We start from the raw sequence: 21,986 nt of genomic DNA, 5'->3' as shown, positions 1-21,986 counted from the left end.
ATTGCTGATGATATATTCGAATTATATTTTACATTTAGGTAGAAAATAAAAATGTGTTGAGTGACACTACTTATAATATTAATGATTGTAATTTATGTTAAAGAAACGCAAATATTTTTAATTCAAAATTTATATAAATAAAAAACTATCTTTGTTTTATGTGTACCCAATAACTCAAAAGCTACTTAACCGATTTTGCTGAAAATTTCTCAATTTTTATTACTTGTCCCTGAAATGTATACATGTTTCATAATATTTAATAATATAATATTTAAATTAAACAACGTCTCTACGAACGTCAATATTGACATAGACAACGATCGATATACACAATGATAATCGATATAGACAGTTTCTCTTGATATATACAACGAAAATACATTTAGTAAAATAAATTTTAGATTATTTATTTATAAGTTTTTTTTACTTCCTTGTACAAGGAAGTATTGCAATTGCGAAACATTTCGTTTTTCAGATTTCAACGGAAATTTATTTGACCATCATTGAATTCATTTTGACTAGTTTCGGCGTTACGTCTTTACGTACGTACGTATCTCGCCTAGCTCAAAAAAGAAGAGCCGTAGAATGTTGAAATTTTGGATTTAGGACTGTTGTAACATCTAGTTGTGCACCTGTCCTTTTGATTGCAATCGACTGGATCAAAAGCGTCCAAAAAAGCCCAAAATCCAAAAATTGGATTTGGACTTTTTCTTAACTGCAGTATTAAGTCCTGATTGAGAGCTTTTCAACGATGTATCATAAGTGGTATTTTTTTCATTGGTTCCAGAGTTATAACCGATTAAATTTTTAATTAATTAAGTATTTTGATCTTACGAGGGGAAGACACATCGGCGAGAATCCGACTTCATTTCCTTTTTCTTTTTTACTTTTTTTTTTATTTAAATATGTTGATTTATTAATAATTATTAACCTGTGATTGTAAAAAAAAATTACAATAAATAATTATTCAATAATTACAAAAAAAAATGTAATAAAAAACATATGTAATTTAATAGGCGTACAAGGAAGTCATGTGGTATCCACATCAGATATTTTATGATTTATATGGCGGTGAGATTGGTGAGGTTTGAACCGTGGTAAATATTCTGGCAATAGTGAATTGGCGGATCCACTAGTACATTATACGCAAAACAAATTTAATAGAAAAAAGAAACGAAAGATGGTTTTAGAAAAATTTTAAATTGAGTAAAAATAAAAAATTGAATTTATTAAATTGAAAAGAATTGCTTATTTCGGTATTTTATAAAAAAAATTATATTCCTTTTTAAAATATTACGCAGAATTAACGGAAAAACAAATAACAGTGGTAAAAACATAAACTTACTTATCCAGTAACTTCCAAACAGCTTGGTAAATTATCTACTTTTAAAATTATATTTTAATTTAATTGCCCGTTTAGCAGTTAAATACTCCCATCCCTACCGCTTGGTAACAGTAAGTTAACCTTAAAATTAGAGGTTAATTGACTAAATATATATAAGTACTGTACACATTACATAAATTTAATTAGCCTATTAAACAGCCCCGTTATGAATTGCTTTATTCTATTCACCCGTTATAGGGATATAACTCTCAAACACTTCTCCCATCATTAAAACCATTTTAATGACACTTTATGCCGATGTTATTTACAAAACTGCTCTTTACAAGTTTATTCCATAAGGCTGAAATTGTTTGTTTTATGCACTGTTATAATAATAATTTAGTATATAGGTCAAATAACAAGGATTAAACAAATTTCTGACTTTAATAACAATTTTTTTTTTTTCAAAAGATATCCTGCTATTTTATATATATGGGTTATTAAGTTTCAGACTAATCGGAAAATATGTAGTGCAGCTAGTATAAGTTGCTGTAACTCGTATAAATAATTTAACAATTTGAGTCTTTAAATAAAAAATATGGAATATATTGTAGTGAATACTTTAAAATAGTCTTCTAACTCATCGATTATTGCAAACATTCCATACAAGTTATCCTTTAAGTGAAAGTCAGTGTCAGATTATAAGTTATATTAGTTTAATAACATTAAATTTTATATACAATAATACAAACAGAATATTTTAAATTTCTGAATATTTGTCTGTAGTCAGGAGTATTATGGAATGTTTATTAATATTATCATTACATCGACGCCGAAAAATCAGACATAATGCGGTATTTATAATTATTATTATTATTATCAAAGTCAGAACCACGGATATTTAATCTAATCTAAAGTTAGAAAACTTAAACCTAATAATAATAATAATAACTAATATTACAACCAAAAAGAAATATTAAAGTGTAGTCTTTAAGTCTAGACGTGTACAAATTTATAAATACCATATATGTTTCTGAAGTCGCCATAATATGGGAAGTGAGACGACATTTACAAGTTGATCAGTCTTTAAACATTCGTATATAAGTATGTCAGAGAATTACATTAACACATATAATACGTTTTATTAACTGTTCACACGAATGTGTGCACGATATTACACTACTTACGAATATACTTATAAATGTATAAATAATAGCTAAAATTTATTAATTGTATCAGTAGTATAAAATATTTGGTATAAATAGTTAAAAAGTAAAATTGTTTGAAATTTACTTTTAAAATCGGGTGGAAACGGTTCTTTTATAGGCAATCTTTTTGTTATGAAAGCGGGCATCAACAGTTATAGTCTTTACCCCGGTGAAAATCGGTAGCGTATGAAACCGGGATTCGAACCCGTAACATATTTTATAGGGTTCTTAAATGCACATAAAACAACGTATCCTTCACCGATAAAAGATGAAAAATATTTTTACCAAATCTTTCTCTCTGATTTACAGCGGGAAGGTACAAAAAACTATTTTTTTCTTTTTTAATATTATCCTTAAATTTTACATATTCTTTTGGTAAGTAATTTTTTGTAATTATCCACGTGTTTCACGTTACGATTAACTATAATGAAATATTTTGCTTTCAGCACTCAAGGTAATGAAAATGCCCAACATTCAAGTCGTGGTTTCATATGAAAAATTACAGTCTTATTATACAAGACTAACATTTTTAATAAAACTGCATGTTACTTGAGTTATACGTTATCGATTTTAAGCATTTTTATGTTTTCGAAACCTTTCCTCGAGTATATTTTTCAGAAATTTCTCAATTATTGTTTTTTCTCCTCCAAAAATCTGATAAACTTACCTAATTCCTTAACCGTTTAAAATATCGAAACAGGACTTTTTAATTAGTTTACCAACCTAAAAAATCTAGAATATTTATTTTAAAATATAATATTTGTCATAAACTTCGTTAAAAAGAGGCCTGAATTTGTAATTACCTACGCTTTCTAGTTCCTATTTACAAAAATACACTTCGTAAATATCTGCATCTACTACTTCCCACAATGATCAATGTTTAAGCTAAGGTTTATATTTCAGCCGAGCCAATAGTAGATGAGAAGTCAAGTTGTATAATGAATATTTTTTTTTAATTTACTTCCGTTACAAGGTATTATTTTAACTAAAGAAAAAACGTTTAAATACTTTTACAGATAAAAAGATGTTTTATCGCGTATGGTTGTTTTATAAACATTTTAATATAAATTATGATTGTTAGGGAGAAATAAAAATACACTTTATAACTGGAAAATAAAACTATAAATAAAAAAATAGACCCTTTTTGTTGGAGATTATCATTCTGCAAACGCTACTTTTGTTTTAATAAATATTTGCCGACAACAATTCTCTACAACCCATTGAATATTTTCGTTAAACTGATATTATTATTATTTGTGTATAAAAGATAATATATTCCATGACTTTTGTTTTTGTTTGACTTTCTTTCTAAACGAATAATCTTTATTATTTATAGAAATTAAAATAATAATTTTTCCAGGTTTTTATTTACATATTATTATTTCAAAAATTAATTCTGATTAAAAATTAGAGAAATAAATCGAGTTACGGCTAGCGAAAGATTTCGTCCTGATTCCTGGGTAAAGAATAAAATAGAATCATACTGAAATTCTAGGAACCAAATTTAAGGGGTTTCTTATGGTTTTTCATCTGAAAAATTGAATAAAACAGGTTTCAGAACCATACCTTTAGTAGCTTTCATAACATCGACGCAAAAAAATAAAATCTGCTGTTTAATAACACGTTTTTAATACAAAAACTGGGCTATTTTTCATTATTTTTTTCTGATTTAAATTCTCTACAGGTTTTTATAATAAATTTTACGCATCTTTTATTCATTTAACAAAGTTTTTGAACTACAAACGTAAAAAACTGTGCGTTTAGGGAACAAATTTTTCTTTTTTACTTTGGATATTATGAAAAAATTGCTGAAGATATAGTTCTGAAATCTATTTTATTCGATTTATCAGGTGGAAAACCATAAGAATCCATCAAGCTTACTCCTTAGTTTGGGTTCCTGGAATTTCAATACGGTTTTATTTGCCCAGGAATCTGGACAAAATATTCAGCTAGCCGTAACTCGCTAACGGAGCGTTTCTGGACCTATATTTGTATAAACGTTTCCATTATTTTTGCGAGTAAATTAACCTTAGCAAGCGCCGGTGAAACTACGTGGATCGCTTTGTTTAAGTTCATCATTTTTCTTCATTCAACATTTATCTGTATTTAATCACTTACCTATTGAGTGTTAAAAATTCGAATATTCTATGCTGCGGCTGGAACTGATGTGAAATAATCTTTCTTAAAATATTAACTACTTAACGATTTGTTGATAGTTTTCAAGAGATTTTTCCCGTTATTCTAGAATCTAAAAAATGAGATGAAACAATACTTCAAAACGGTTTTGAAATCTTTTCATATCTTTGAATTTGATTTTCTATTTATAGTTTCAAGAAAAATCGATTTTTTCGTTTATTTTATTCATTTATTTGTTTTAGAAAGTTCCACGATTAGTAAATCAAAGAAACTTTTGCAAAATTAAAAAGAATAATTTGTAATTATTTAAAAAAAATTAGTCTAGTCGTTTATGTTGTATCAGAAAATAAAGGGAAATCGTTTATACGCGAGGCGCATTAAGATGGAAGAAATTTTTTTTAGATATTTATAAACACCTATTTTGCTATAGATTCAATGAATTTTTTAAAAATTAATCAAGACGTTACTATAATTTTACCAATGTGTATTACTGAAAAAAATATATCTGGAGAAATAGTTTCAAAATTTTGAATTAATTTACGGTTAAATTTGAACAACCGTAAGAAAGTGTATTTTGTATGAATCGAATACAAATATAAAATAAAAACACAAAACAAAATCGAAAACACCTAATAACATCATGTATATACTATATTTTTCTATTTCATAAAAACAACACTGATAATGAAAAATTTATACAGCTTAAAATACAAGAATTTACTTTTAAATTATAACCTCGAAAGGACGTCTAAGATTAATTTTATAAATAAATAATCTACTCTGTTCTAAAACTAAACATATTTATCTCAAGGACTAGACATTTCAAGACGCGTTAAATACTGTAGACAAGCTATAAATTTCTTATACAAAAACAGAATTAGAAATACAATTCCTTTTATTTTGGGCTAATAATCTAAATAATAATTTTTCTATCAATTTTATCATCTGATAGATAAGATATTTAAACAGATATATCTATACGTATGTAATAAAACGTTTTATTTATTAAATATAAATACCATTACTTACGAAATATATTTATATTTTCTCTTTTAATCAAAAGTTTATTAAATTAAAAATAGTCGAAAACAAACTTATAACTTTATAATTCTTTTAAATCTCTTAATTAGGAGATCAAAATAATCTCTAATTACTGTTATTTTGATATTAACGAAGGAATCGTAATGAGCAAAGAAAATACCGGCCTTTCGTTACCAACACTTACCGAAGGAAAAAATAAAAACCGTTTTGTTACCTGAAAATACCACTACTTACGAAATATAGCTCCCTCCATGAATCATAAGACCTTGCCGATGGTGAAGAGGCTTGAGTGCTCAGTGATACAGAGTAGCTGTACCGAAGGTGCAACCGTATCGGAAAGGTATCTGTTGAGAGCCAGACTAAGAAATGATTCCTGAAAGAAGGCAGCAGCTATTTCAGAAGTTTTTAAGGGCGTAGGTCACAAGGACTTAAACGGCCATACCAACATCAGTCAATCTTCTGAGTACTGCGCAGCTGAAAGCGATGGAAAACTACAGCTGCTTTTTTTTCCAAGAAAATGTAACACTGCATTTTCATAACAAAGATGGAGGCGCCTTTTAAGGTAAAATATTTCGGAGGTAAACTAGTGCCCCGTTCGGATCTTCGGGTGGGGACTACTAAGGATGTCACCAGAAAATTAAAGAATAACATTCTACGAGTCGGAGCGTGGAATGTTAGAAGTTTAAAAAAGGTTGGTAGGTTAGAAAATTTAAAGAGAAAAATGGAAATTTAAAGAGATTAAGTGTAGATGTAGTAGGAATTATCCAGGTTCGGTGGGAAAAGGGAAACGACTTTTGGTCAGGTGATTTTAGAATAATTAGCACAGCTTCAAATAAAGGGCAGGCAGGAATAGGTTTCGTCGTAATGAACAAGCAGATAGGAAAGAGAGTAGAGTACTTCAAAATGCATAGCCACAGAATCATTGTAATAAGGATAAAATGAAAACCTAAGCCGAAAACGATTGTTAGCATCTGTATGCCTACAAGTGCTCATGATGATGATGATGATGAGATAGAGTTGTATACGAAGAAATTGACAAAGCAATTAAACACGTAGAAGGAGATGAAAATTAATAATAGTTGGAGATTAGATTGCAAGCATTGGAAAAGGCAAGGAAGGAAATATTGTGGATGAATATGGGCTGGGCAAAAGGAATGTTAGATGGGACAGACTTACAGAGTTTTGCACAAAGTATAATTTAAGAATTGCCAACGCACAGTTTAAAAATCATAATAGGGGAATATACACATGGAAGAAGCCAGGTGATACTGCAAGGTAACTCCAAAGCGAGATTCCTTTTGTATGCGGATGATACTTCAGTTATTAAAGAGAAATTCAAAAAAGACCTTTCTTTTTCTGTTTAGTCTTCAGAACCACCGTAAGGTATTACTTCAGAGAATGAATGAGGATAATATGTATGAATGTAAATGACTGTCTTGTACAGTCTCAGGTCGACTGTTCCTGTGATGCGTGGTTAATTGAAACCCGACCACCAAAGAATACCGGTATCCACGATCTAGTATTCAAATTCGTATAAAAGTAACTGCCATTACTAAGAATTGAACCTTAGAACTCTCGACTTCGAAATCAGCTGATTTTCGATGACGAGTTCACCACTAGACCAACCCGGTGGGTTTCCAAACAAGACCTAAAAAATTCAAGAAAGAAAGTGATTGTAGAAATGGGGTCGTGGTTTAAGTATAATAATTTCACGCTTAATAAATCTAAAATAGAGCTGATAAAATTTATATCTAATTCTAAACATTTTAATGATTTAGTGTTAAATTTGGATGGTGAGAAGACTGCATCAGAGAAATCGATGAAATTATTGGAGGTTTGCTTTGGGGAAAGGTTGTATTGGAAGGAACTCATACATAAGCTATCTAAGAGATTTAATTATCACGAATGTTTTAATGAAGGTGACAAATTTTGAAACATAAGTGGTAATATACATGGGATATTTTTATCTTTAGTAAAATTTGGAACTATTCTACGGGACATATCTCCTGTCAGTCAAAATATATTTAAACAGAAAAAAATTGACAGGATAATGTTTAAATCAGATTTTAGGACATCAACTTACGAGATACGACGACGACTCATCAAGATTATATCCGAAATAATGACCTATTTTAATAGAGTTAAAGCTTGTGAACTGCATGAAAATAGCAGTTTATTGTTAAGAAAAGCATATTACTCCGTTGATCTGTATTTAAACGATGGCCTACATCATTAAATTTGAAATAATTTCGATGTTTTATGTGTAACATATGTATATTTAGTTATTTACCATATATTTTTTATTGAATGCTCTTTAGGTATTTTACTTACGACACGTCTTCTGTTTAAGCATACATCTGCTAGTATCAAATGTTTTATGTCAATAAATATAATAATTATTATTCATTGGATATTTTTGATTACAATTGAGTCGATTTTTAGAAAAAAACGGTGGTTTACTTTTTTTTAATAATTTTTTATCGGAAGGATCTGAAAAAAATATTTATTTTACTTTAAAAAAAAAACCCCAAAATTCATGGAGAACATAAATATGTATTTTTTAGACATATCCGTGCAAAAAACAATGGAAAAGTATAATCTATTTTAACTTTTCTCCATAAATCTGGAGACAATTATTTAACATTATTATTACTAATTTAAATATCCTGTTCACAATCGTTAGTGAAAAGGTTTGGTAAAATAATAGCGATTCTAGTTATTATTTTGAAAACAAAAAACAAAACGTTAAAGAGCCGTGAGAATATCAATTTAAACGATACAAAAGACGGTTTGAACAGGAATATACCAAAGAATGACAAAGATTTACAACATGTCAGACCCTACTTTACGGTCGAGTCTATTCAAGCAACGACATAAATCGTCTATCAGCCAGTAAAATGTGTCAATCGCTACCGGCGAAAAAATCTTTATTTTTAACCCGGATGTATTAAAATAACATGTTTATGATTCCAGAAATAAAACCACGTAAAATTTGAAAATTTTAGTACATATATTGGTTAAATATAATTTTATAAACTACTGTCAAATCGATTAACGATATTTCAGTTTTCCTTGTTACCTATCAGGAAGTTAACATAATATTTCTATGAATATTATATTTTTAGTACTTTGAATATAGTTTAAATAAGGAAAAACCCATAACTCCCATACCACTAGTTTAAATTCTGTAATATATAAAATTTTAATAAATAGTAAGAACCCACTGTAATGCAGCTATCCGAGAGAACTTTAATCCCGCGTTAGGCTAACCGCTTTATTTCAAGACAAATTGAATACGAAAAAAACAGTACCGAATGAGCTAATATTGTAATACAATTAAAATACTAAGTGTTCCTATTAATAATTAGAATGGGATTAAATAAAATCTGAAATAATAAAAATACAGTACTGAATATGTATTGTGCAGAACTTACGTTTTTGTAGCTGGATTTCATTTTTTAATTTTTTTTGAAACTGTAAACTACGGTAATTGTAGAGTTTCTTAAGCACTTTTTCCCTTGCAGTCACATAATTGAAAATACAGTATCGTGGTAACTAATTTGAATTCAAAATCCTGTAAAATAAATAAACATTAATCCTTTATTAGAACACATTACTATATTAACAAAAGAGATCTTCTTAATTTTCTTGGTTAGCCTCTGGGAATTACCGTTCAGATATGACTTCAGAGGATGAAGGAGGATGATATGTATGAAAGTAAATAAAGTATAGTCTTGTACAGTCTCAGTTCGACCATTCCTGAGATGTGTGGTTAATTGAAACCCAACCACCAAAGAACACCGGTATCCACGATCTAGTATACAAATCCGTATAAAATTAACTGCCTTTACTAGGATTTCAACGTTGGAAATCTCGACTGTGAAATAAGCTGATTTGCGAAAACGTGTTCACCACTAGACCAACCCGGTGGGTTTAACAAAACAGATCTAAATGTATATAACTTAATATTTAGATTTAAGTCAGTTATTTAAAAAAGTAGAAAATTAAATTTATTTGCTTGGAGTTAATTTATTTTTTACAATTATGTGTAATTTCACAGAGATGATTAGGGTATTTATTTATTCAGTTCAATTTATTATTCAATACGTACAAATAGTTAAAATGCGTTTCTACCTACCTACTAAAATGTAGAATTTTTTTTTGTATCTGATAACAGTTCTTTTTTTGCAGGACATCTTTCCAACTGCGTTATTTTGAACCGCGTTATTGCGGGGTCGAACTGTATTTAAAAATTATGTTTGATGAAAATGGACGAAAAAATATATTTTATTTTATTCTTGAACTCCTTATTAAACTTAAATTTTAAAACGATTATTAATTAATAAAAATAATGCGCGAAATAAATTAACGAATAAAATTCACGCGATGAATTCTACTAATTAATTTATTTGTTTATTTTATATAATACGGAAATAAAATAAATAAATATTCTACTTGTAAAAATAATTTAAGTCTTATTTTTTTAATAAAAATATTATAGCGAGCAACAGTAAACTGAATTTATTTTATTTTCTTGTGAGTATTGCGCAAATCTCCAGACATCCCGTGCAGCTTTCTGGAATCGAGGCCATAGGCATCCGTTCCCTTGTTCGTGATGTAAGAGTGAGATGTAGTTGCGTACAATCTCTTTTTTTTCTGTTTAGCTTCCGGGAATTATAGGTGAGGTATTACTTCAGAAGGATGATATGTATAAGTGTAGTGTTGTACAGTCTCAGTGCGACCATTCCTAAGATGTGTGGTTAATTGAAACCCAACCATCAAAGAACACCGACCGGTATCCACGATCTACAATTCAAATCCGTAAAAAAGTAACTGCCTTTACTAGGACATGAACGCTGGAACTCTCGACTTCCAAATCAGCAGATTTGGGAAAACGCGTTCACCACAAGACTAACCCGATGGGTTTGTGCACAATCTTAAGCCGACAATACCTAAGACGTGTGATTCATTAAAACCCAACCACCTAAAAACGATTTAATATTCCAATCCGAATAAAAGCAACTACCTTTATTAGGATTCGAACCTGAGAACTCTGGACTATGAAATCAGCTGATATATGACGACTAGTTTTACCACTATACCGACCCAGCGTGTTAATAAAATAAATAAATAAGATATACAATAATACCGGATTAAATTATAAATTTTGCGTAAATAATATTAGTTTATTTTATTTTATTTATTTACAATAACAGGATTTTTATAGCGTTTTCTCTTTTATTTTGAATGTAAATTCATTATTACCATAGGAATCGTATAAACAAAAAGGGAAGAAAAGGAAGAACTAAAGTTCATAGTATAATATTTTTCTATTATTGAGGTACGATTGACAGAATGAACATAAAAAGTATAGGAAGGAATAGAGTGAATAAGAAGGGAGTAAAAGGGATTTATGAGGAGATATATGAAGGGGGCATTTTATGGGTGACAGGGGTAGGACGGATATGGAAGAGGCGTGATGGGGCGAAGAGTGCGACTAAAAAGAATAAGGGGGTATATGACAGAAAGAAAGCGGAAGTTTATGAATAAAACAAAAGTCCTAATATAGTCAAAAAAATCGAATAGGAATAGAAAAATAGAATCAAGCTGCTAACGGATTGATTTCTTCACTGTTGTTTTAAAAGGAAGATTTTCGTTGAAGATTTACGGCTTAAGATTTTTTATATATATATATAAAGAAAGTAAGACTAGGACTGAAGATAACACCGTATAAGCTTCAAGTTTTTATTTCAAGCGATAGAATACTTTGTAAAAAAAAATAGATAGAAGAAGCACAATGAAAGTACAAAAATTACTAAATGATGCAAAGAAATTTGTGCTCATAAATAATCATATTTTTACTATTGAAAATACACCATAATAACAAAATGAAAGGAATACTGGGAATTCACTCACGCATTATCACCCTTCCATTCTCATACACAATTGGTCTCACAGATCAAATGATCCCACTATGTCGTTCTCAAGATCTTGTATAGTATTTCATTGTGCCTTCTGGAATATCCATTGGACAATTACAACAAGGAATGGTTTTTACTATCTCTTAAATGATACTACAACGGGTACTTTAAGAAAATTTAGTTAGGTGTTCATCTGGAAAATAAATAAAAATCTTTGTGTAGCCAAACGAACAAAAAAAATAACATAGCCTACCACGGATTAATTTTACCGTGATATTTTTTATTTGTACGATTAACCATAATATTTTTTTATACAAAAAATTTAAAACTATAAAAAATTAGTTTTATCAGGCGATTAATATTGTCAAGATAAACACTAGAAAATGAATATCATGATTTCATAAAAAAGAAAAACTCATTAAAATCAATTCACAAATTACGCTTGATTTTAAATCTTACCTTAAAAACAAAGAAGATATAATTTAGGTTATGTTTTCCTTGATCCAGATTGTTTAAGGCTAACCCACCGGGTTGGTCTAGTGGTGAACGCGTCTTCCCAAATCAGCTGATTTGGAAGTCGAGAGTTCCAGCGTTCAAGTCCTAGTAAAGCCAGTTATTTTTACACGGATTTGAATACTAGATCGTGGATACCGGTGTTCTTTGGTGGTTGGGTTTTTAAATTAACCACACATCTCATGAATGGTCGAACTGAGACTCTACAAGACTACACTTCATTTACACTCATACATATCATCCTCATTCATCCTGTGAAGTATTTTCTGAACGGTAGTTACCGGAGGTTAAACAGGAAAAAGAAAGAATGAAAGATTATTTAAGGCTGCCCATCTTCCTTACATCCTGAATCTGAAAATAAAAAATTTTCTGCATTATAACACAACAATAATTGTATATTAAGTAATAATTAGTAATTAATTTAAATAGTAAATTTACCACAATTTAATACTTATGTAATTTTTAATGATACTATTAATAGTTATAATTGAAATTTTAGAAAAATGGGAGATCCTTATTAAAATTTGTTATAATGACAAATATTTATTACGATTAAAAGTTTTTCATTAACTTAATAATATTTTCAACTGAAAATGCCGTTAAATTTACGGTCAAAAATTTTAAATGCTATTTGTAAATTTTTTATCTATTATTAGATTACATAGGTTTTAATGCACTAATGCTGGTAATTTAGAGATACATTTTCTGAGATATGCTAAAATAAGACATAACTGGGTTCAAATATGCAATGTTTGGATTAGAAATCTTTTCTTTCTGAATTACATTACCTAATAAGACGATAACCCCACCCTGAATACATGCAGAACTGTCAAATGACTCTTATTTTATCTATGAGATTTAGATTTACCCTTACTGGGTAAATCTAAATCTCATAATCGTTTATCAAATCAATCAATCGCCCCATCAAAATAATCTGCATTTGTGAAGTGTAAACATAATTTTTTAATGGTTTTCGGTCCATCAAGGAAGACTATATTGTAAATTCAAGTCCAAGTAGCGGATAGAGTGTAGAAGTAAGAAATAATTAAGCTTTAAAATTTAACCGATCAATTTGGACATCCGCTGTTGATTTTATATATAAAAGGCAACCTTTTCTACAGAAGATATCTGCATCTAATGTAGAACTAAAACTTGTGTTCCACGATGAAGACTGATAATCACTCCCATTCTCAGTAGAATAATTCTTAATCAATCCCATTGATAGGATCTCATCAGTGGGGTAATAATGTAATCCTTTTTAATATTTAAATTAAACGCTTAATTTACAATTTTTCTAAAAATTTATACAGATAAAAATGTACAATATTTTCTACTGATAATTTGGTTTCTCTGTTTTTATAGAATGCAGTGGAGGAGAAAATCCAAAAATAGCAGGAACAGGAAGTAAAAGAGCAAGAACAGCGTACACTAATACACAGTTAGTAGAATTAGAGAAAGAATTTCATTTTAATCGTTATTTATGTAGACCAAGAAGAATTGAGATGGCAAGTCTTTTAAATTTGACTGAACGTCAAATTAAAATATGGTTTCAAAATCGTAGAATGAAATTTAAGAAAGAGACACGTACAAAAGGATTACTTGTAGGTAAGAGAGAATGTTAGTTCTTTTATTCATTAGCAATTACAAATTGTTGAAGGAATATTTCTTCTGTTACTGATTTCAATCACAAACAATTTGATTAATTCAACCTTTTTCATAGTGAAAAACAAAGATTAGAACTACATAACATATTTAGATTACAGCACAGTTACTACTATAGCTGAGTTATTAAATTTTGAACAATCTATGTTTAGGGTTGGGTTACGTTAATTTTTGTTTTAGGATTTTTTATTTTGAATTTGGATTTAATTACAATTGTTTTAAATTAATTTTTTGAATATAGCTCTTAATTATGTACATGTACTTTTATTATAATTACTATTTTTGGTCTCCTTTTTTATTTCAATTTCTCAATATAAATTAATTGTACAGTTGTTGAAATGTATTTAGTGTGTCTGTGCGCGCGCGATAACAGTAGTAGAGTTTAATACCATATGATCTTTTTTTTTCTTTTCTTTTTTTTTACCTCCGGAACCACAATCTGATATTGCTTCAGAGGATGAGATGAATGAAATTTTTTCAGCATGCAAAAATGCCACGCCTGACCGGGATTCGAACTCGGGACCTCCGGATGAAAGGCTGAGATGTTAACACTCGCGCCACGGAGGCCGGCAGTACTATATGCTCTTGTGGAATCTTTAATTATTTTTTATGAAAAACAATTTAATGATTTAAATAGACTACATCAATCTATAAAGAATTATAATAAATAAATTATAATTTATATATTACCACCACCGGTATGTATTACCGGTTAGATGAAAAGCAAATTACACTTCTAAATTTTTTTTTAATTAAGAAAGATTGCGGATTATGTCATTCGTTCATGTATCTAAGGGCTACGTCAACGAACATATATTACACTGTTTTTTTATTTTTGAGCGGCGGGTGTTGGTGAGGGGCAACTCAAAAATTTAAAATGAGACTAATGGTCGTTTGATATATCATTTTAAAGTGCTTGATAAGACGAGAAAATTGATATAGTTAAAATTAATTATGATCACCCAATGCAAAATGGTAGCCAATAATATTGTTTTAGATAGCTAAAACTATGGTTGTATGTTTCCCCTTTTAATTTCCTTGTTATTTGATGTCCCTCGGCTCTATTTTTGGAAATTTTTACGATAAGAGAAGCTAACTCGGTAAGCTCCTGTTTAGAGTATTCAGAGTTCAGAGGGTGTTGGAGACAGGGTGGCTCAAAACCTTTAATGGGATATCTGATAATGTGAATCCTAGTTTTATTTTTGCAAGACAAGCAAAACAGTACCAAAAAATAAGATTCCGACTGTTTAAACCAAAATGCCGACCAAATTTTCATTAAATTAATTAAAAGTTAAAAATATTAAATATTTAAATTTCTCAAATAATTCAATCAATTAAATTTACAATCTGGAAGAATTTTATTTAATTTAAATAAATAAAAGTTTGTAATTTAGCTACTTCTTCATGTGAATGTAAGATGGCTCCATCGGCATCTGGAACTGGTTCTTCGTAGGAACATCATCGTGTCTTTGAGGGACAGACCCATCCGGGAGGTGATGGGAGGCCTCGGTCTCCCGCTTATGATGATCGGGTGGGGACTCCTTTGCAGTACCGTTGGAGGGAAAGTAAGAACCGGTTCCGGTGAGGGATTTTTTTTGGGGTTCCCCATTAGAGACACGGCATAAAAACCGAGTCCCGGTGGGAGGATCCTCTTGGGTCCCCTCATTAGAGACATGACGCCTAAAATACCAAATCCCGGGTATCTGGCGGGGACTTTGTTCCCGAAGAGGTAGTTAGAGGCTATGGCCTCAAGGGAGGCCATAAATAGTCAGAATTTATTTTTTTGATACCATTTTGCCTGTCTCAGAGAGACTAAAATAAGGTATTACATGACCATATGTCCCATTAACGTTTTAAGCTGCCCCTCACCCTTGAAGGCCGAATAATCTAAACTGGGGCTTACTGATTTAGCCTCTCTTATCAGAGAAGGTTTACAAAGAGAGAATCGGGATACCTTAAAAAACAAAAAAAAAAATAAAAGGTGAACAGCATACAACTGCAGTTCTAGCTATCAGAAACAAACATACTCGCCACCATTTTTGATCGTGAATCAGAATTTAGTTTTAACTGTATCATTTCTCATGACTCATCGAGCTCTTTATAATAACATATCAAATGACAAATAGTCCTTACCAATAGACCCATGCACAAAAGTATGAAAATACCATTACGTTAAATAATATCAGTACTGCATGGTAATTTTAAAATCATTCATATTTTTTCCTTGCGTGCAGACTATTATGTTAAGAATTAGATCTTAGTTAATAAATTAACATAACACTTCACACAAGAATAATAATGAAGTAATTTAATTACTTTCTTTTCAACAATATATATATACGAGTATATATTGTAACAAGACTGGTATAACGAGCCTGAGTAACGGATTCCTGCCAATTAAGAAGAAAGTAGTAGAAAATATAATTCAAATTAATGGCGGGAATCCAGAAAGGGGCTAAAAGAAACCCTTTTTTTAGTAAAGGTAACAGGTCCGTTTAACAGTCGTCTTTTATAATATTGTTCACTGACACACTAAACAGATGTTGTTACGTGAGGAGAGTTATCGGACCAAGGTTTGGAATTTCGTGGGAAAATGTGAGGGCGTCGATCATTCTTACTCATCGAGTTGGGTCCGGTCTCGCAGGTAAAGAAAATAAGAGTATAAATACTCCGGTGAAGAGCAGTTTAAATTAGTTGTGCCAAATCAGTCTAAGCGTGACGTTATGAAATCAGTTTCCCGAGGAGAGTCTGCGAGATGAAATTTACGAATCAGTCAGCGAGATTATTCTGCGAGGAGGTCAGTGAAAGAAGGACTTTCGGGTGCAGGTTCGATGCAACTAAGGTGACGTCACAAGTAATTCCAGTACACGAAAACAAGAAATGTTACTGTTAGATGAGTTACTGTTAGATGAGTTACTGTAAAACTATAAGTGAAAGAGATAATGTACTAAATTTCATTCATAAATTGTTAAGGTAGTTTTATTTGTGAACAGCAAAGGTATTTGTAGCGAGTGAAAGAACTTTATACTCATCTTACCTATTGTACGATTGTTGTTAATGCAATACTGCTGCTTAAAAGTGTTAAGACTAGCGATCATGCTAATGTCTTTTGTAAATGGGACTGAATTCTACGTCTCATTGGTTATCTACCTACGAATAGACACTGACAATTATTTTAAATTCTGTATTGTATATAATCTCTGTTTATTATTATTGTTGTTGTTGTGATTACTATAATTAATATATTTGTCTATTATTGAAATTTATTATTATTGTTTACTACTGCCATTTTTGTGATTCAAATTATTATTGCGAGTTGTTTTTTTGGATTTGATATTATTATTATTAATTCGTTTTTTTTTTACTTATGTCCTTTAACTAATAAATTGTAATTATATAAACATTTTAAATTGTCAGTCGCTTAATATCCAGTTCGAGCCGCGAACACTCGACAATATATATATATCGAATGATAAGTATTTTTTATGCTGTTATAAAAATAATAGGTTGATTACACTGTAAAATATAATGGCGGATATATCGTTAATAGTCATAGCATAATGTAATACTAAAACTGAATGTAACTATCCTGTTGAGGTACCTTTTTTTCACTCTCCTGTTGAGGTACCTAGGAAGAAAAACTACACTGAATGATTATATACAAATGTGATGTAGTCCCTTTATGAATTATTTTCAAAATTCAGTTATTGGTGTTTACAAAAATGAGTAATAAAGAATTAAGTATTTAAATTATTAAAAATTCTATAATATTTTACCAATAAAAAAACTTACCATAGAAAAAAGTATATATATATATATATATATATATATATATATATATATATATATATATAATAATAATAATAATATAGAATTTTATATAGATTAATTAATTTTAATCAGAAAATTATTATTATTTAACACTTATTTGTATGGACAGTATGTTTTATTCACTACTTCTCACAGAATGGGTTTTATTAATTTATCCCTTTATCTTTATTCTTTTATCTGGAAGTCTTTCTTACAATTAATGTATGCAATATATCTGAGGTTTATGTGGCACTAATCAGACCTACTTTCTCATAGAATAATGGCATTCATTACATTACTAGTCTCTTTGTGAAAAGAGTGAAAGTGCCATGATATTCGTGGACTGAATATCACTTATATTTAATGGGTTTGACATGTTGATTTACAAAAGAAAACTACTTACTCCTCAATTTCCTTATTAAGCCTGATAGGGATTCATATGATCCTTCAGATTGGCTATATAATTATAAGTGACTTCATTTATAAGAGGCTTTTTTATAGAATTATAAGTGACTTAATGGCTAAAGTGACTTTGTTGTGTCATGTCACTTATGTACAGTTATGGAGCATAAAATGCATGCTAGTTAATGTAACATATGTTATACAGTATTCTGGGTACTTATGTACTCTACATACATATAAAATCATAATGGATATGTTGACTAAATTATATTAGCTAAAAACGGTTTTAGTGATTTTTAATCGTAAGCTGTTATAAATACTACAAGTTTTAATGTGTTCAACAATGATTTATTTTATCAGCTTCAATAAAAAATATTTCATTCAAAAATTAAATTGTAAATTGTTATTTAAAAACAAAAAAAAAAAATAGGCAAATCTTTCTAAAGTACCTTCACAGAAATGTTTGTTTAAATATTTTTTTTGATAAAATTGATTGCAAAACAACGTTAAGAAACGATTTTTTTCAAAATTAAGAAATAATTTTAAAATTAATTTAAAAATTAAGGTATTAATTAAAAAAAAAAAAAAATATTTAACTTTATCGTTTGGAGTAAAATAAACAATTAGATTAATGGGAATTTTATTTAATGTTTAAATGAGATCCTATAAATATTTTTGTTAAATAATTTTTTTCAAATGTTTGGAAAAATAGCATTTTCCTCTCATAACCCTGTGTTACCTCGTAACTTTTATGGACTAGGACTCTCCAGCATCTTAAAAACTGAGTAAAAAGTAAACAAATTAAACAACTTCAATGATCCTTAATTATTTCCTACTTTAATGTTTTCTTTTTTTTATACTATTAACTGATAAATTGGTAACCTGGACTCTATAAAACCTAGTTGATTCAAATGATCTATATTAATGTATTTGATTAAAGCAAAAAGGATCTTTCTGTTACTAAATGCACCTTTTCATGTGGCTTTATACTATTGTGGATCTTAAAACCAACCTGGAATTATGTTTAAAAAGCACATTACAAATGAAAAATAAAATAGATCTGTTAATTAAGTTGAGAATTATTAACGGTCTACTAGTTACTAAAATTCATGAACTAGAAATTTAATTTAGTTCATATTGCAACGATTTCACAAGACAAATATAATCTGTAATACACACCTATCAGCATTTCAGTTCAGAACAACCTTTATTATTTTCATATTATTATTATTAACTCACATTGTGAATGAAAGTGTTATCATGCCCTTTACTTATTTTGTATGTATTAATTTAGTAGTCTAGAATAGAAAACTAAATTGTAAAAAACAATGATTAGTGAAATTTTAAATCTGACATTCTTAATGAATTTATATGTTATGAAAAATACTAAGAATTTTTTGATATTGTGTTGAAAAAGATTGTTTGTACAAAGTTGACAACGCACATCAAATATACTGAAGTCCAAAATTTGTTAACTTTGATGTACTTTGTACAGTGTTGCTTATAGAATGTAAAAATCATTCAAAATTGTATAAAGATTTTTTCTGTAAAGTTGTACTTGTGTGTGATTACAAAGGAACACTGACAAATTAGTAAGGGCTTTTGCTAAAACTTAAGAATATACTACTTAACAACGTAACAAAACATAATAACATTTCAAAAACAGTGCTTATGTCATTATACAGTTATATTATAACTGACAATGGGCAAACCTTAAATATTTGATATCAATAAAAAATTCACTATTTTATTTTATTTAATTTTTATGTTATTAATATAATTTCATTGTAGACTTCAGTTTATTAAAGTTCAATAAAACATTAGCAAAATCTACTGCTTACAGAATTACTACAAATAGTTCCCATTTGCTAACTAATATATCACAATGTAATATTCAGAGCATTATCCATTATTTGGATGAGTTAAAGCATGAATTTCATAAATGATTTCCAAGTAGTTATAAAAAGTACAACAAATTCTGTGTTTCAATCAATTAATGTTGTTCCTATTAACAATATATAAATATATATATAAATTCATCGTTTATTTTTATTTTTTTTCTATAAAACCTCTTTCTATTTTTGTTATAGGTCATCAAGAAATATCATCATCCAGCATGGGGGATAAAACACCAACACCTATGTCGGCAAATAGTCCACCATTGTCATCAGAAACACCTTCACCGCCGATTCAAACTCCAGTAACTTCATCACCATCAGCAACTATACATCACCAACCTTTACCTAATGAACAAATTACAAGAGATATGAAGATGAATTTAGATACGTTAGCAAATCAGAAATTGACAGTCCCTTATGATTCAGCATCGTGCATTATGCAATGGAGAGACGAACAAAAAATATTAAACAATCAATACTCAACATTATATCAGCATCATAATTATCAACAAGAATCATCCAAATATATTCAACAGTTACATCACCAGCAACAACACTACCCAATACAACCGAACGCATATGCTGAACAGCAGTCATACCAAATACCTTTGACATCATCAAATTCATCCAATGAAATTTTATACAATCCATCATCGCAGATTACATCAAATCAAAATAATAGTAATAATAATGGCAATAACGATGATAATTTTACAGTATCATCATCGGCATATAATGCTCATAATGAAGATTTATTTCCTCCAATTAATTCGTATTTGATAAATCATCCTCAGCAACCATATAAAATTGTCAATAAACAACAATCATCACATAATAGTACAACAAGATGGAGAAATGAACATCCAGTAGATGACAATGGTACAGCAATTTTAAATAGTACAAATTATTATGTGATAAAACAACAAATTCAATCTCAAGAACAACATCAACAACAACCGCAACAAGGATTAAAATTAAATAACAGTAACAATAATTTAGTAAAAGAAGAGATGCCAAGTTTTGAAGAAACCGAGCAGATGCAAGAAAATTATCTTTGGACAGCTGCATCCAATCAAGATTTTGAACATAATGATGTTTTAGGTGGCGGTCATGAACATTTCTCAACTAATCTTACACAACTTTGATGTAATTTGTTTTGTCTTGTACATATATTTATATATTTATTTATTCACAGAATTTATTTTTTATATTAAACTATAATTTTTTATTAGTAAAGTATTTTATATATATATATTACAATGCATGTATATTTTTTATGTATGTATTTTATTTTTCATTTGTTTTTAATGTACATATTTTTTTCCTCTAATCAAAAAAATTTTACTGACAATGCCATTTTATTTCTCATTTACTGATTATCTTAAAATTTTGAAAAGTTTTGCTATTATCAGAGGTAGATAGGATATAACTTAAATAGAGAAGCAGTAAATAAATTTTACACACATATTTATAAACAAATAAAATTAAAGTTAACAATTTTCTGAGTTACAGTGTTTTGTTGTTTTCATTATTTAAAAACAGTATAAGAAAAAATGATTCAATATTTTAATTAAATCTTAAATTGTGTGTACTTCTTATGGTGAAGGATATATTGAAAAATTTTCATATAATATAAAAGTTTTAATAAAATAATTATTAAAAAAGGATAAATAAAACAGCGGTTTTATTTATTCTATTTTATCTATTGATTTTTATCTATTCCTTATTTACTCACTCTAACAAACTTCCTACAGAACAGAGCTTTCAGTTTAGAGCTTAATTTTAATTAACTTAACAAATTAATAAAAATCTGACTTGAAAAATCAATGAGGTTTGTAAAACAAAATATTAGTAATTAGTAGTAGTAATATATATACATATGTACATATAATGATATTAATATAATATATATATAATATAATAACATATATGTAATAATATAATAAGTAATAAAATAAAATATTAGTAATTAAATTGATGTTGTATTTATAATCTTTACCTTGTACTTTGAATAAAGTAATAATACATATCGTAGTACACAAATAAATCAAACACAGGGAATCTTTTGTTC

The 21,986-nt window shown here is 28.8% G+C and overlaps 1 protein-coding gene across 1 annotated transcript in view; it reads left to right on the top strand.

The window, feature by feature from the left end:
- The window catches only part of LOC142330722 (uncharacterized), a 30,039-nt gene extending 8,946 nt beyond the window's left edge, over positions 1-21,093 (top strand). The window contains exons 3-4 of the mRNA XM_075376168.1: positions 13,506-13,748; positions 20,108-21,093. Of these exons, the coding sequence (XP_075232283.1) occupies positions 13,506-13,748; positions 20,108-21,060 (1,196 nt within the window). The 3' untranslated portion in view covers positions 21,061-21,093. The remainder of the gene's footprint in view (positions 1-13,505; positions 13,749-20,107) is intronic.
- Positions 21,094-21,986: the final 893 nt, after the last annotated feature.

The sequence above is a fragment of the Lycorma delicatula genome, chromosome 9, assembly GCF_047948215.1.
Source record: "Lycorma delicatula isolate Av1 chromosome 9, ASM4794821v1, whole genome shotgun sequence".
NCBI lineage: Eukaryota > Metazoa > Arthropoda > Insecta > Hemiptera > Fulgoridae > Lycorma > Lycorma delicatula.
Note: the sequence above shows the minus strand (reverse complement) of the source record. Positions and strands in the feature narration are given on the sequence as shown.